The sequence below is a fragment of the Centruroides vittatus genome, unplaced genomic scaffold (assembly GCF_030686945.1).
Source record: "Centruroides vittatus isolate TY-2023 unplaced genomic scaffold, ASM3068694v2 scaffold_1152, whole genome shotgun sequence".
NCBI classification, from domain to species: domain Eukaryota; kingdom Metazoa; phylum Arthropoda; class Arachnida; order Scorpiones; family Buthidae; genus Centruroides; species Centruroides vittatus.
The window spans coordinates 3,076,298-3,094,483 of NW_027122670.1; the positions used below are offsets into that span (position 1 = coordinate 3,076,298).

Here is an 18,186-nt window from a genome sequence, read left to right on the forward strand (position 1 = left end):
AATAATTATCAGAAACTTTAAAGAAAGTGAGGGAACCATAGATGACTAAAATTAAACATTGTGTCAGGCAGAATGGTGGTTTCCAGACTGTGTGTGTAACCTAGATACTGTAACTGCCATTTGAACCTGCTTTTTTTTTCTTAACTTTCTTTCTTTTATTTGATTGCTGATATAATAAATAAATGGATTTTTGACAAATTAATTTTAAAAAATTGATTATAGTCCAATTCTATTGAAATGTTTAACCTTTGCAGCAAAATTTTAAAAATAAAACACACCACTCTTACAATTGTTAATGATAATAAATTTATCACAATTTAAAACAACTGAATGGTCGATCTGTTCACTCCTCACTGTTTAGTAAAGGTTAAGTGTTTTCAAGTTTCTCGACAACACCAAGAGGCTTACAAAGACAATAATTCTAAGTAATAAGACCCACAAAAACATCATATGAATAGTTTATTATGGATCACTAATAAAACAATGCACAAAATCTTGATTTTTTGCCAACCCTCCATAACTCAAAACTTTTAACTCATTCAACTTAACCAAGTTCCATTGTATATAAATTCAGGAACTTCAATTAAGTAATAATTAAACAAACAATAAATAAATTTTATTTTTCTACAGTTAATGACTTTAAGCTAGACTTGTATGTATTTATGTTCTCGAAAAGTGTGATATTCAGCAAAATGATGTATAACAAAACCAATTTTATCATATCAATTAGCTTAAATTTCTGTGGCATATTATTGGTCACTGAAACTTCTAAATAAAGACCCAAAACTTCTCTAAATATAACACATTTATTTCAATAAATACAAGTAAAGTAATTTTCTTAAATATATTTTGGAAATCAGTGAATGACAATGGTCATACTGGGGGTTGATAAGCTAAATCCTCATCACTGGGAATGAGTAGGAAATAAATGTTTGCAAAGAGTTTGAAAGCTGTAATAATCACCTAATACCTTGCAGTTAAAAAAACAAACAAATAATGATTCCAACTATAGAGGGTAAAATATAAATTTAAAATGGTAAGTGAAAACATGACATGTTTCTTTAACAACACACAAGACATCATTTAATGTTGAAATAATGTGGATATAGGTTAACATTATTTGAGAAAGGCAAAAAGTAGAATGCAAATTATACTAGTTATACTTTAATAATAACAACCACCAAATTTTTTTATTATTATTGGATTGTTTTTGCAATTTCCAACATATATTTTTTTCTCATAAACATTAAAATTGATTTTATGAGATGGAAAATAAAAGTACATCTGTAATGAAACAATGTTAAGTGAGGACTTGCAATAGTTGAAAAATGAAATGAAATGTTTCAATTTAACACAAACATTTTAATTTTGTAATGGACAAACAATAAATGTGATTCAAGTTTTATCACAATAGACAACATTAAACTCAAAGGTTTCTTTTATTGCTCCAATTATTTAATCACTGAAAAAGAATTCAACTTACTATATCCTCCCTTGGTAGTTACTTTGAATGTTCTGATGCTAGGAAAAGCTCTCTGGCTCATTCTTTCTTCTAAATCAGCATTTACATCTAAAACATCCACTGAAAACAACAAACATAAATTACATTTTATTTTCATGAAAATTCATTCTTTAACTTTTGTCTTTGCTTGTTAGCACTGAAATTACTATAAATATTATAAGAGGACAATGTGAAAGTTATAGTAAAGTTGGGTGCTAGGCAATCATATATAAATTTTTAAAATACTCCAATGCAAAATTCAACAAAATGATTATTTGAAGCTACAGTAGCATACAAAGAAACAAACTTATTTATCTTCGGAAGCACTCTACAAAATAATGTATAACTATTTTTAATCTTTCCATAGCATTCATCTGCATTTGAATTTGATCAGTTATATTTATTTTTAAGGATTATTTCTGGCGATAAGCTGTTACTTTGACATCATTGAAATCTGCTTTCATTTTACAGCAGAAATGACATTTATTGTCTTTGTAATACTTGAAACAATTTAAATTTTTAAGTTTTTGTTTCATATACCTTTGCTCTTAAAATCAAATATTTTAATTTGAATTTATATAATCTGTATGGAAAAATCAATATATTAACATTGTCTAAATTAAAATTTATATGACAAGAATGTAATTTTTTATCTAATTTTTAATCTATATATCATAGAAAAAGCTGATTTTCATTTTAAGGATATTTAACAATATGAAAGAAGTTAAAATGTTTAAACTTTTATTGAAATTTATATTTTCTTTTAATGTTTTTGGAACATAAACTGTGTATTAGTTCCATTCTCAGATCAAAGCAACACAAAATAACTTTATTGTCTTTTGAAGTTAAAGTCCTGACAGCGCCTTTGATAGTAAAGTAAATTAAATTAAATTAGCAAACAACTTATTCTCATAAATTACAAATAAGGCTGTTACAATAATTAAATTATTATAATTAATATTAAAAATTTAAGAGTCATTGTAGAATTATTTTAAGTTTTCTCATTGGATCTTTATTAACAATGATCAACAATTCTAAATGAAATCCTATTTTAATCCAGTAGCATTCACTTAATTGTTCTACTTGATGGGATAATTTAATCTCTCTTCAACTGTAGTAGTGTTAATTTTATTTTTCTTTGTCTTTCTGATACTCTAATTCTGAATCTTAACAACTTAAATATGCTTCCTATATTATAATAAACAAGACCATTATCATTATAAGAGATCTAATAATAACAAACTCGATAGGAATTAATTTCATACCAAATAATCTGTGAATATTGGCATATTTGTATGAAATGAATCTGAACCAGTTCTTTCTTTATTTAAAAATGTTCTTCTACACACTTTACATATTTCCCAATGTTAATTATAATGCCTTTCCCTAATAAATACTAATTCTTTGTTAGTATCATCAATTCTAGCTGAAAGCCCAAGGCTGTATAATAAGGCTTCTAACATTTAAATTGAAATAAATTTTTAGACTTAATATGACAAGATTGAATTTAGTCTCCTATAGTTTTATTTGGTTATAGATACATGACTTTTTAAAAATTTTTACAAAAATTAAGTACTTTTAAGAAACTTCTATGAAGATTGAAACATGATTATCATGTTTCTATTATAATTTTAAAAAATTTACCATTTCTTAAAATAGCCTAAACCTTTTTATAAACATCACAATCCATTATATTAATTAAATTATCAACAACCGTGAGGCAGATAATAGTGAGGGGTTATCACACCAATGATAAGCACAAACGCTCAGGAATCAAAGTGAAAACGTTTAATAAACACAAAAAACCCAAAATGCATTTCGGACAGTTTTCTGATAGAAAATACAGAAAACCTGTCTAAAACAGAACACAATGGTCTAGAACATTCTAAAAAAACGTAAGTTGAAAAAAATATTACAACTCACATGGAGAAGAAGCAGTTCTAAATACGTATTTTGTACATGTACTGTACAGGAGGGTCTAATGATGTGTTCACTTGTTTATAATCGATCAGCGCAAATCGCAACCGTCAATCTCGTAACGGTCAAATCGTAACGGTCAACTCTTTGATAACAGGTGCGTGTCTGGGAATTGTAACGGATAAGTTACGGCGGCGCTGATCGATTATAAACAAGTGAACACATCATTAGACCCTCCTGTACATGGTAAAAAAATTGAAACAGTGTGTGCATCACATAAATGTTTAATGGAAGTAGATAAAAGTGAAGACATATTATGGAAATTTCATTAATTCCTTCACTGTTATTGAAGAAAAAATACTTGATTGGATATGAAAAATCAATTAAAATTATATTAATTATTTTTCAATCCAATAAACCCTGTCTAGAATGGACTAAGTTTAAAAGAAAAATTTACTTACATGCACATAAGTTGGAAAATAAATCTTGAGTATGTAAAATATCATTAAAAGCCAGAAGCTCGTCTAGTGCAAAAATAGATGAACTCTACTGAGTACCAACACACACCATAACTGCCAATATACTAGATACCAAAATAATATAAAACTAATAATATGTAGTTTATTCTCATCTTTTCACTGATCGAGTTTAGTTTGAATGTTCTTCATTGCAAATATCAGCTTAATTAACGTTGCAGAAAACAGAAAAATAAAATTACATTATCAAAGCCCTGGGGATCATATATTAGATCTTGTGGATTGCAGGTTGCTCATAACAGAGCCAGACAAAACAAGAAACTGTAAACCCCACTTTGCAAAATTCAGCATTGAATTACTGACTTGAAGAATAACAAAAATTAATTTTTAAGAGTTATTTAAGAATAAGTTAGTATAACTTGATGATAGTTAATAAATTAAGAACTGACTAACAAATCATATATCTTTGTATAAATAAAACAGCATCTACAAAGTGTTTTAATTACTCTATTACCAAATATTTTACTCTGTACATCATTGAAGATTAAACACAATGTTAAAATGCTTATCTTTTATCTACTTCCATTAACATTTACTATTTTTAAATTTAATTAAAACTTTATCTATTTGTTTGAATGGGAATCCTTATTAATTTAAAAATTGAAAATATTAATTCTAGTCTGTTTCAATTTCTTTTATCTATTTAATTAATCACATCATAGAAAGTACAAAATAAGGTATGAGAAAGAAAATCATTTCTTTATGAATATTAAATGGTAAAAAAATCAAAATATTTCGTAAAAATTGAAATCTCTTAGTTATCAACAACAGGATCATTTGAACATCCTAAACCAACATGAGAAAATATTTAATAAGTTAAAACATAATTACAAAATATTCAAGAAACATTGTTGTAAGCAGAAGATAAAAATATCAATTTGAATAATTTATTTCTATTAAGGCAAATACAGTCAAACCTGTTTTTATGCGGGGGATAGGGACCGCATTAAAAAAAACGCATTAAAAAAAATCTCACGAAACTTCACGAATGGCTGTAAATAATAGTTTTCGCAACACAATTAAAAAAATAATTTTTTTATGCGGTCAACAGGGACCGCATAAAAAAAGTCTCACATAGAAAATAACTCAAAACCGTACGAAATAGAATTTATTGACAACAGATGTCAGCACTCGACTGCATCGTCTGGTCTATCGTCTGTTTTACATATTTTTGTCCAGGTGGTGTTTTGTTGACTTAAAAAGTAAATTATTTCATTTTTCGCATATTCATGCAATAATATTACTATAATAAGTGCATTTATGCTATAATAAGTTTATTTAGCTATAATAAATCAACGTGAGACACGACGAATCGCACGAGACTAGTCGCCAACTATACCGCACAAATTAAAAATTCGCATTAAAAAAATCGCACAAATAAAAATCGCACATAAAAAGAGCGCATAAAAACAGGTTTGACTGTATATGTATTTCAAATATCTTCTGAAGTAAAATTACAATGTGGAAAAAATATGACACAATCATAAAATATTATATATTTGCTTAAAATTCACAGTTTACCTACCATCCCAACTTTTTATCAGTAAAAAATAAATATTTACTCAATGACATATAAATTCCTAATTGATATTAAATTCTATTTCATTTTATTATTAAATGAAAATGTAATTGCATGCACTAGAGACTCATTTATTTAATTTTACAAAAGGAAAATGAAAAGAAAAATATTTATAGACTGCAATACAATTTTTCAAGTAGATACACAATAATCCATCTAATAAATTTAAAAAAAAAACTTTAAATTTGTAATTTTATTAGTTAATACAATTGTTGAGGAAGCTGTTTATATTTTTGTTCTGAAAACAATGATGAAAAATCATTCTTTGTATCAAAGTAATTATTAGCGAGGTTGAGGCTGAAGTTTTAAACACGAAAACGTGTACGTCGGACGTTCGGCACCGCTTTCCTGTAAGTCTAGAAGTTTGACAATGGTGTTTGGAAAGTCAGTAGAATCATGCTTGACATTCCAAATGCCATCGTCAAACTTTTAGGCTTACAGAAAAGCGGCGCCGAACATTCGACATACAAGTTTTCGCATTTAAAACTTCGGCCTCAACCTCACTATTATGCTGTTTTAAAATGTAATTGTACACAACTTCTGCTCTGGATTTTTATTAAGAGTTTTACATATGTTTTATTACTCCCACATATTTTACAACTATAAAATGCTCTTTTCTAAAATTTTCTCTGTTTTCAAAAACACTTATCAAAACATTGAAATAATATGTTAGAAAGATGTTAAGAAAGGATAAGAAAAAAAATAATTCTTCGGTATCATTTTTTATTTTCTAATATACTATGTCTATTTTTTAATTGCATGATATCTTAAGAGAAATTTTAAGACAAAAATTTTTTAAAAATCTCAAATGCTATCTTTTGTATGTTTTTTTTTTATTTTTATGTTAAGAAATATTTTTAATCAATATCGATATACGTATAAAATAATGTTTCTCAAGTTTAATTATCAATCACTTCAAGAACTATTTAAAATATAAATTACTTACCCAATACATTATTTTGTACAGTTCGAATTTCTATCCTTGGTATACCAGGGCCCAAACATTCCAATACATAATAATCAGTGGAAGGGCTAATTATTGCATTATTGTAAAGACATTTATCATTACCACAAGTCCAACATTTTGTGATTCTAGATGGCTGAAATCTTTGATCTAAAACAGAATATAAATGCCTCTCTCCTGGTCTACCTTCTTTGGTTGATATATAATAACTATATATAAACAACAGAAAAGTTTCTTAAATACTAAATCAATGACATTAATGTTAACAATATTAATTTAACTACTTACACACTTCTACTGATATCGTGATAAGCTAATAATTTTGTAATATCATATTTGCCTTGAGTAAGAAAATCAACACGCTTGGTCTAAATTAAACAAATACAAATGAATAAATTTTACATATTTTGTATTTAAAGCTGTTATTGTTGGTTTGAAAAACTTACTACATTATGCACCACTGCAACGTGTCGAAAATAACCAAAATTTCCTTCAGCAATAGGAAGTTTCAGGTACCATTTTCCACCTGTTCTTGTCAGGATAGGAGCATCGTATAAGTCAACCCAGCCTCTGCCACCTATTGCTTTCTGTTCTGAAACCTGATAAATACAATATAAATTAGTTTTTTATATATGTATCAATACTGTTAACCCCATTATACATTCTTCAAAGAAACTGAAAAAATATACAAATGAAATTACTTTTGAATTACTTTCACGGTGAATACAGTTGTCACAAAAGTATAATTGAATTTGTACATGTAATTCTTAACAAAAAGTTTCAATTTACTACATACCGTATTTACTCAAATATAAGATGACCTTGCATATAGGACGAGGTGTGACTTTAAAGATCGAAATAAAGAAAATTTGATTTATTAATACAATTCTAATTTTATTTCATTTAATCACAAGTAAAATATCAAATAAACATAAATGCACTCATTGTCCTGCAAAAATTACTAGAATTTTAAACTTTAAGGAAAAATCTTGTAAAATCGACAACATGATTTGTTCACGTAAAGCTGGACAATCGGGAACCTTTTTTTTTGCCAATTCTTAACAGTTGAATCCACTCTTCGTCAATTACACTTATGAGTTTCTCCAAATTCTGATTTCCGAATAATCATTTGTTTTCATGTGGAAATGGATTAAAACTTATATTGTGCTCCCATGTGATTTTGAAATTGGAATTTCAATCTGGAATTCAATTCAAAAGCTTTGCTTTTCCTATTACTATTCATCTTTACTCCTGACAATATACCAGTACGATTCAAACAACCCAGATAAAATACTTATGATTTTAAATACAAAAGGGTAAGCATCCAAAAAAAAAAAACAATGCGAATACATGGTTCACAAAAATTATTTGCAAAAACGCAAAGAATCTTTCACTCGCGCATATAGGACAATCTAGGAATTTGAAACTGTGATAAATGAATAAAAACCTCATCCTATATGCGAGTAAATACAGTATACAATGTATTTGAATAACATATAAGAGAAAAAAGTAAATAATCTGAAATTAAGTCATATATTTTTAAAATCTTGGTCAAGTTTATTTTTGTTTGTTTGTTTGTTTTTTATAGACTTATCACATACCAGTACAATATGTAAATATCACTTGTCTCCTATGAAAACATTGGTTACATCAAAAATGAAGTCATTCTAAAGGTTACTTCACACTGACAGTAAAGAATGAAAATGAATGAAAAACTGAAAAGCAAATTTGATTTGGTTAGCAAAACTGATTCATGTTATAAATCATGGGAAGCAAAAATGTCCAACATGTTGAATTGATGATGGAGCAATTTATATAGCATCATACATTATGTATTATTTGCTCTACTTTTACCATTTGCATTTGCAGCAATTCACTGTCAATGTGGACTAATCTCAAGTGAATACCTAATTTACTTTTTCACTTTTTTAATAATTACCTCAAATTTTTCCATTGCATAAGTGAGGAAAAAGTGCTATTGGATGCCAAAAACTACGATGTGTAAGTGCAAAATCATATAAATGAAAAACATATAACTATAAGCTGTAAGCTAAATTCATTTCAGCTTACAGAGAGGTGTTTTTTTATGAGAAATGTATTAACAGGTTTGACTGTATATTAGAACCTATAACTGATTAATCTATGAATATATTAATATTACATACAATTATATTTCTTTGAAAACATTTTTTTCAAATTTAAAATGGACTGTTCTCAGCTAATTTTAACATTAATACTAAATGATACTCTAATGCATTGGAATATTTTTCAGCTACATTATTAATTAAATTTTTAAGCATGATACATTACAGTATCACTTGGCATTAACTAATAAACTTAAAAATTTAATTAATGAGCCAAAAAATAGCCTAATGCATTATGGCAGTGTTTAGCATTAACTAATAATGTCAGGTATGAGATATTTACATAATTTTAACATTAACTAACAAAATTCCCGTCAAACAATAACTTTGTTTTAAAATACAACTAACTATTGAAATTTGACATTTGTGAAAAATTTTACTTTATGGTTAATTAAATTTACTAAATATAACTAATAAATGCAATATCACATTAATTCATGTTAACTAAATAGATGCATATACAGTCAAACCTGTTTTTATGCGGTGGATAGGGACCACACAAAAAAAAAAAAAAAAAAAAATCGCACAAAACTTCACGAGTGGCTATAAAAAATAGTTTTCGCAACACAATTAAAAAAATATTTTTTTTTAATGCTGTGAATAGAGACCGCATAAAAAAAGTCTCACATAGAAAATAACTCAAAACCGTACGAAAAAGAATTTATTGACAACAGATGTCAGCACTTGACTGCATCGTCTCGTCTATCGTCTGTTTTACATATTTTTGTCCAGGTGGTGTTTTGTTGACTTAAAAAATAAATTATTTCATTTTTCGCATATTCATGCAATAATATTACTATAATAAGTTTATTTAGCTATAATAAGTCAACGTGAGACATGACAAATCACACGAGACTAGTCGCCAACTACACCGCACAAAAAAAATCGCACAAAAAAAGACCACATAAAAACAGGTTTGACTGTATAAAGTATAGTCATATGCATAGAACATTTTTAAGTTATAAAAATTAAATATACTTTTACATAATTATGTTATCACAACCTAAAAATTTTTCTTTTAACATTTCTGGGACTGACATTTTTTTCATGTCATGTTTCTATGGACTATCTTTGTGACTTTTTTAAAAATCACATGCATTTGAAAACAAATAACTTTATGGTAATGATCTTTAATGTAAATTAATAATAATATTTTCATGTTTAAGTTGTTCTATATCAACAAATCCTTACTTAATATATGCTTCATTATAGATAATTTAAATTTAATGTAAACAAATGAAAAAAAATTAATGTTTTTTTAGCCTTTTTTTATAATTGCACCATTTGAAAAATCTGCACTTGATTCTGATTCAGTAATGGTTTATTTTCATTCTATTGATTGTTTTCTACTATCTGGCAAAGATTTACGATGATGTGTGCAATAGAATTTTCTTTCGGTTTTGTTTATACACTTGTCACCATTCTGGTGAATATGCAAATTATCACTCCATAAAAAAATGTATTACACCACAATAATAATGATGTTTTCATTTATTTGTATTTATATTTTAAAAGAACTGAACATTAAATTATTTAATAATAACAGTAATAAATGCAACAAAAAAGGCAGAAAAGCTATTTGTTCGAAAAATATGATGAAAATTGAAAAACTTATTGTTCTTTATAAAAACTTAATATTTTATTTTCAACTTAAATCGACTCAACAGATGGAGCTAAGTATTATATTATCTAACTAGAGGTTATGCCTGTTGGAAATATAAGTAGTATAAGTATAAATATAAGGCATGCTTACCTTTGAAATTTACTTTAAATACATTCTGTATAAAAATTGTTTTTGATCAAATCTATTTTAAGTAAAGTACATGTTTTTAACTACAATTATATGTTCAACATGTAACTGGTAGGGTGGTGTACTATAATTGCATATAAAACAGCTTTGTATACAAAGTTTTTTCACTTATAGGACTGCAATCTCAAAAACAGTTAGATAGATCAAAGTTGAGACTAGATATGGGAGGCTTATGAGCTAGAGGTCCTGAGTAACTATATATGAACTTCCAGTCTGGACCAGAAGTCACATGATTTCAATTCAAAAATTTTCTCCAGAATAAACTTAGATGATCAGTATGACTCTTGTTATCAGGAAAAGTATGATGTACAGAGGCAAGAGCATATATTTTAAATTAGATTAAAATATATGCTCTCAATTAATCTAAATTAATTTTTACATAGAATAGATATTAATGTTTTCTAATTTTTCAACAATGCTGGGCTGTAATTTTTTTAATTATATTTTTAATTAATTAAATTTATTTTGACCCTACAAGAAGTTTTTCAGATAGCGTTATAGTCTTCTGATATAAAAAATAAGATATTTTTTATATTGGTGACTTTTACAATGCTTGAATAGAGTTCAAATACTTTAATCTCTTTGTTCTTTATTTAACATTATTTGTATCCTTCTTGATCTACTGTGTAAATCTTTCAGTTTCTCCTTTTTTCTCTAGAAAAAGAGAGAGAAATTTCCAATGATTTATAGTTAAATAAATCATTATTTGAAATCATAAAAAGTTACACAACAAAGTAATATATAACATCAATAATTCATTTTATCATTTGTCATACTTCTTGAAATTGTAGAAATTCTCTTGAATACACCTTTCATTTTTATCTAATATATTTTCTGCATTTTTTCCTAGCTATTACAGGAAAACAATTCTTTATTAATTCTGTCACAAAACTGATCCATCTGATAAATTGATTTTAACAAAGTTGAATTTTTTAATACCAAATATATATAAAATAATAACCACAGTATATAACTTCATTAAGAATGAGCTTAAACAGACCAGAAAAAATGAATGTTTATACTGAGAAATATATTATCCAAGCCACAACATTAAAATGCAGCATCCCATTTTTTATATATATCATATTGGATATCATAATTAATTCAATTTGCTTCTAAAGAATAAAAATCTTAAGGAAAAATAAATATCTTCATTCCCTTATATATATATATAAATTAAATTACCAGAAAAGTTCCAAGACTATATTTCCATCATCATTACATATTAAATATATAAATAATAAAAAAATTCACATTTACAGTCAGAAATTCATATTTATTTGTGCATTGTTTCTACTAAAATCTTTAAAATGAATAAATATACTTTAATAAATTATTTATTTTAAATAAATTTATGACTTTCTTTTATTTTTAATTTCAAAATTTTAAATATTTGGGTTCTAATCATTTAATGCAAATAAGTTTAAAATACAGTAGTATCTCATACTTCAAATACTAAATTTGAGAGAAATTTGACCTGGAGTTCAAACAATGCCTCTATGTTCAAACTGAATGCACAATGAAAAATTACACTCAGTGTAAATGTCATCTCTTGCACTACACTCGCATGTTTTTAGTGCTTTTTTTCATTTTATTTTTGTTGTTTGGTTATATATATATAATTCCTCCCTATTAATTCTGGTAATATAAACAAATATTATTTTTTTATTTTTTAATATTTTTCAAATTTTTTCAATAAGATTTTTTTCTTTTATGGTACCAAGTTGATTTGTTATTCATATTCCAGGCACAAATTAGCCACTTTGGTAGTATATTTACTATGAATATATTTGTATCTGGCAATCAAAATGAAAAAAACTTATTGCATTTTAACCGTCTTTATAGTTTGTTCTATAATGCCCAATTGATGTGTCATTCTCATTTCTGATGCCCACTAATCAATTATAATAACTACTTACTATGGGACTATTCATATCTAGCAAAACATAGCAGACAACATTTTATGAGTTATCTATTAGATTACACCAGTTGTTTAATTGCCAACTACAGATAATTTAAAATTGGCAGTCAATGTGTTAATTGTGGCATCCAAGAGTGTGGAAAGCAACAAAGCCTAACAGGAAGGGTTTTGTATCAGTGATTGAGATGAAAAAGAAACTTATTGCAAAGCATGATAGTAGTACATATGGCAAATCTAGTGGCCATGTTTATGGTGTGCACCATTCTTAAGAACAAGGAAGCAATAAAAGTAGCAAATGTAGCTAAAGGTAAGAAAATCTCCAGCAGATGGAAAAATTCTTTTAGTGTGGATAAATGAGAAGCAATTGGGTGGTGATATCATCTCCAACAGGATTATTTGTGAGAAAACCAAAGTAGCAACATAGTGACCTTAAGTAATGGGATATCATCACTCCTCACTAAAATAATGGGCAATAAATGAAATCTTCATTTTATTATACAGCATTTATGTTTTTTATTTATTGTTTAGAGCATTTAATTGTGCTATTTTTACTTTAAGTTATGTGTATTTCCTTTTTAAGTTTATTGAAATGGATATTGTTGAGTCTGAAAAAACATTAATTCACTTTCCATTACTTCTATTGGGAAAAATTGATTCAGACTTTGAATGCCCTAACCAAATTAATTATTTTCAAAATAAGAGGCACCACTGTATAAACTTGTTTGTATTAAATATAGATTGCTGAATTAAAATTATAGTATATTCCAAATTTATTAAAATCCATACAATTACTGTTCATTTATTCTTACTCGTTTCTTATTAATAAGTACTGCATGTCCTAATAACTTCAATGATAAATGACGCTAAAGATTTCTAATAACACATAATTACAAAGTGGACATATATAACATCTTTAAACAAAAAGTCTTGCAATATTTATTACAAACAAATATTTTCAATCATCTTTGTATTTTTGTACAGATTTGTAAAATAAGATTAAATAATCATACTATGCAATCATTTTAAACTATATTTGTGTAATCTTCCACTTGAGAGCAAATAAATCATATATACTTTGACAAAAAATGTTTATATCCATTTTTTCTATATAATTTCTACTACTATATCAAACTCATCTATCATGCAAATCATATAGATATTTTCAAACAGATTGAAAAAATATTGAAAAAAAGTTAGTGTATCAAAAACTATTCAGAATAAGTATTCTGAATAGTTCTTGATACTTTGTATAAAAGTATTACTTACAAATACATTAAGCTCATTTTAAACACATGTAAACATTTCATAACAGAGCTATTTGAATATCAATCTTTTTTTCTCTATCTTTAAATTGCTGTCAAATATTTACATAATTGTTATCTTACTTCTTTTACTCTTTGCAATTAAAAACAAATAATTGCAAACAATTTTACATTTAAAGTATATTTCAACGTAAAATTGTTTTGATCAAATCTATTGTAAATACAGTACATATTTTTTCCCCGTATATTCATTTTTTATTGAGTATATTACATTTGCTTAATATATCATTTTCCCAAATGATATATTAAATAAAAATAATTGCAGGTACTTCAGCTAGTAATACAACTGAAATATGTTAAATTAAAACTAAAAAATGCATATAACAACCAAATAAACCCTACATGTTTAAAATACTTAAAATAGAAATATATTTATAGTAAACATGAATGTAAACAGTAAAATCCTGGATGGCAAAACTATATTGAAATATATTTATCAACTTCATCCTTCCATTTTATCTTAATGGCATGGATAATTTGATATAAAAAAAAATAAATTATGAAAATGTGGGAAAGATTATTAATATAGTTCCATTCAAGAACACAGTTAATACTTTATATTATATTGATGCTATGAAAAGTTCTTTCATATCATTGGAGTACAGTAGAGAGTCGAAAATCGGAATCAATTGGGGACTGGGGTTGTTCCGATTAGTCGTTTGTTCCGATTACCCATTATGTACAAAAAAATACATTAACCTGTCCGATTGTAAAGTACTATTTTAGTTTACAACGATTATCGACTCTACCGTGTCGGAAACAACCGTTAACCTACCGGGTACTTTACTCGGATTCGCGTTAGCGTGCCAGGCCTGGACTTTAAGCGTGCACCGAATTAAATAAAGACAATGTTTGTCAATAGAAAAAAACCAAAGATTTAATTAGTCGTTTAGCAATAACTATGTACAATATTTAGTAAAAATCAAACAATAATTTATTCTAAGAAATTCAACAAAGTTAACCCGACAATTCTCAATTCAAATCTATATCTAACTTAACTATTCCCCTTGGGAATCCGACAAAACCAAAAGCTTAACTTATAACAATAATTCTTATAAACTAGAGATCCTAATCGTCACCTCAATATACTCGGAACCTATTTCCTCAAACTCTCAAGACTTTCTCAGACTGTCGATCCAAATTCGAATCACTTCAAATCACCTTGGAACTATTCGAGATCCTATCGGACACCTCTCTATTACTGCTGCGAAGCTCACCAAGCTCGTTGCTATCAGAATTCACCTCTCCGTCTTCACTTGAGACTCGGGATTTATAGTGTGAGGTGACGTCACAATTCTGAATGCGGTCACTCCCCTCATTTACATACTTAAATGCTAACAATAACGTTTTTCATCGTCTGGCAGCCCTTTTTCCGACAGTTTACTCACTAACCTTTTACATTATTTGTTTTTACAATTCTTTCCGGGACGTTTTTATTACTTAAGGTTTAGCGAGTTGTATTTCGTGCTTGTAGGTTCTCCCCCCCCTCTTCTCGGTGCGGACCTATTCTTTGCCGCTCGGGGAGCGAAAATGTGCGTGAGTCTTATGGCGCTTTTCTTTCGTCGGTGAGTTGGGTTTTATTTCTTCTCTTTTTAATTACTGAAGGTGAATGGTGAGGAAACCTTCGTCCTAACAAAACATAAGCCCCAAACAAAAATAGAATAATAAGCAAAATAAAAGTAAAATAAAAATAACGCTCGGACTTGGTTCCTTACACAATGTTCAAATTTTTCTCCGTTGCGTGTCGCTTCGTGTTGAATTTTCGTCGATTTTAAGCCTAACGAAAATTTTTATAATAATAATCGAGGCTATAGTATCGTTAAAAATTATTTCTTTATTTTGTACAAACAAAATAAATATATTGAAGAATATAAAAACATGAAAATTATACTTTAGAAGTAAATTTAGTATCAAAAACGTTAGATTCAGCACGACACAGTCCGACTGAAAATAGTGCCAATTACCGGCGATTCCGATTACCAGTGTTCCGATTAACGACTCTCTACTGTATATAAAAGTATTGACAAAACTCATTTTAGAGAATTTCACCAATGTGAATAAAAATAATGTGATAGATAAAAGATTTTTGTTCTTTTTTTATTTCATAATATGAAATTTTTACTCATTAAATGAAATATCTATAAAAAGAATTCAAACATATTTTTCAAAATAGCTGAATCATTTTCTATTTTTTCTAACAATTGAAAATGTCTTTAACTCGCAATCTGCTGAGGATATACTGTGCTTGATTTATTGTCAAAACCGACATCAATTGATCAATCATAAAAAAGAAACAGACTCAAATACAGAAATCCATACTTTTTTATTGCCAGATATGTTTTCAAACATTTCTGGTAATAACTATTTCTACATTTATTGTTGCTAAAAGTATGAAACTAAATTTAAACATTCCAGAAGTTAACTTTTTAATATTTAAAAATTCTCTATAGAAATTCTCAAATGTATTCAAATTGGAAGCTGTTATTTTAAAAAATACAAAAATTAATAATAAAATAATACAATTCAGTAATGAAAAAAGAAATTGCATTTTTTCAGGCATTATTAAGAAAAATTAAAAATGAAAAATGAGTGCATACCTCTCCAAGATTAGAGAAAAGTTATTATAATAGTTTTTCCTAAGGAAAAAATTCTCTCTGAAAATTGGAAAAGAGAAATACATTCTGTACTTGAAAAAATTTTAGTGCTACTACAGTATATTCAAAAGAATCAGAGAAGCAAAATACATACATGAGGAATGGATAGGATTTGGAATCAACAGATTATTATAAAAATGTGATTTATGTACAAGGAACCTAACAGAACAATGTGAAGAATATAGAACATTATTTTTAAACTTATTGATTTTCAAAGAACTTCAATTCAATACATTAAGAATCAATTTGAATCATTATACATGTATGATTCAGAATGACAACTGAAAGGAACCGAAACTTAAATCAACTGAAAGGATCTTTCCATTTGTATATAGTTTACATAGCTATCTACTAGAATTCCTTCAAATCATTAAAAACTAGTTTTATTAATATTTTAATATAAGATTAAATAAAAATTTATATCATTAGCTATTAGAACTCGTATCTCTTGATGAATAAAACTATTTTCAACATTCTGTTAAATTAATTAACATGTATTCCAGTACCAAGTTTAATCATTTCCTGTTGATAGGGATAATAAGAAATTATAAAAGTAAGAAAATTCTATTACAATTCAAAAGATAGTAACTTTAAATTATCATAAGCAGGTTACTCATATAAATTAGGGAGATGTCATGGATAATTATGAAAAGTTTGTTTTTAGAATTTATTTGTAATACATTGTCATATATTGCATTCCTACTGCAAATGCATGTTTTTTGCTAAATCTAATGTTAATGGGTATAATAACCTAAGTAGCAGTTATGAAATGTTGAACATAAATGCACATGCTCTACATTTATGTCCAACATGAATCATGATGCAATTGATGACAGCAGATGACATAAATATACAACATGTACAGTACATTTATGTCATCTGCTGATATAAATGAAAGACAAATAGTAAACTGCTCTTTTGATGCCAGCTACTGCTATGTACTGTACATTTACGGTTTTGATAGTATTCAATACCTTTAAAATATATGATTACTGATATTTTTATCTTCCAGACACAAAGAATGTTCCCAGAACTGGGAATCAAGTACTGAATTAGATTGGAAATTCATCAAATCTCAATTCAATTGAAAATATGTAATATCTCACAGCTCTTGAAGTTCAAAAAGCACAGACTTCAACAGAATGGGAGCTATGTTTGTATATGGCATTATAATACTGAATAAAATCACATCATCATGACTAAAGGCTATGCTGGAGAGAATTTGGGTTGTTATTAAAGCCAAAGATAATGTCATGAAATATAATGAATACGATATATACATTAATGTATTTGTTATCAATTCACAAATATTTTATCTAAACTAGCATATTTCAAAAATATTTCATATTTTTCAAGCATCATATTGTATATGTCTGTCATAAATTTCAGTAAAACAAACTTTGCAGTTATTTTTCTTCTATATTTATTACTACTTATTGCTAATATATCATACCCATCATAGATTATACCTACATTATTTACATTTTGCCGATTCATATAAACTAATAGGCATGCATTATTTCAGAATGCTGTGACAATGAATCATGAGAAAGCAGTTTAAAAAAATATAATTACTTGAATATTAAATCATAATAAAACAAAGAGAACTTATACAAATAGATTTCATATATATTATAATAATAACAAGAAATGAATGTTTTTAAAATAAAAATTGATAAAAAGATAATTTCATATATGCTAATAAAATCTTGTAACTTGTTAAGCAAAATATAATAGTGCTTAGTGTTAAATGAATTATAGAAATTATTCATTAAAGTCATTTTGGAAGTCAATTGATAATAAACGATAAGAAATAATACATCAGCAGAGTAAGATGC

The 18,186-nt window shown here is 26.9% G+C and overlaps 1 protein-coding gene across 3 annotated transcripts in view; it reads right to left on the reverse strand.

Annotated features, from left to right (window-relative positions):
* LOC136986550 (dipeptidyl peptidase 4-like) overlaps positions 1 to 18,186 on the reverse strand; it is a 185,397-nt gene that overhangs the window by 18,106 nt on the left and 149,105 nt on the right. For all 3 annotated transcript variants that reach the window (XM_067284110.1, XM_067284109.1, XM_067284111.1), the window contains exons 12-15: positions 6,944 to 7,096; positions 6,786 to 6,865; positions 6,480 to 6,706; positions 1,484 to 1,582 (exon numbers count right to left, since the gene is read on the reverse strand). In XM_067284110.1, coding sequence (XP_067140211.1) covers positions 1,484 to 1,582; positions 6,480 to 6,706; positions 6,786 to 6,865; positions 6,944 to 7,096 — 559 coding nt within the window. The remainder of the gene's footprint in view (positions 1 to 1,483; positions 1,583 to 6,479; positions 6,707 to 6,785; positions 6,866 to 6,943; positions 7,097 to 18,186) is intronic.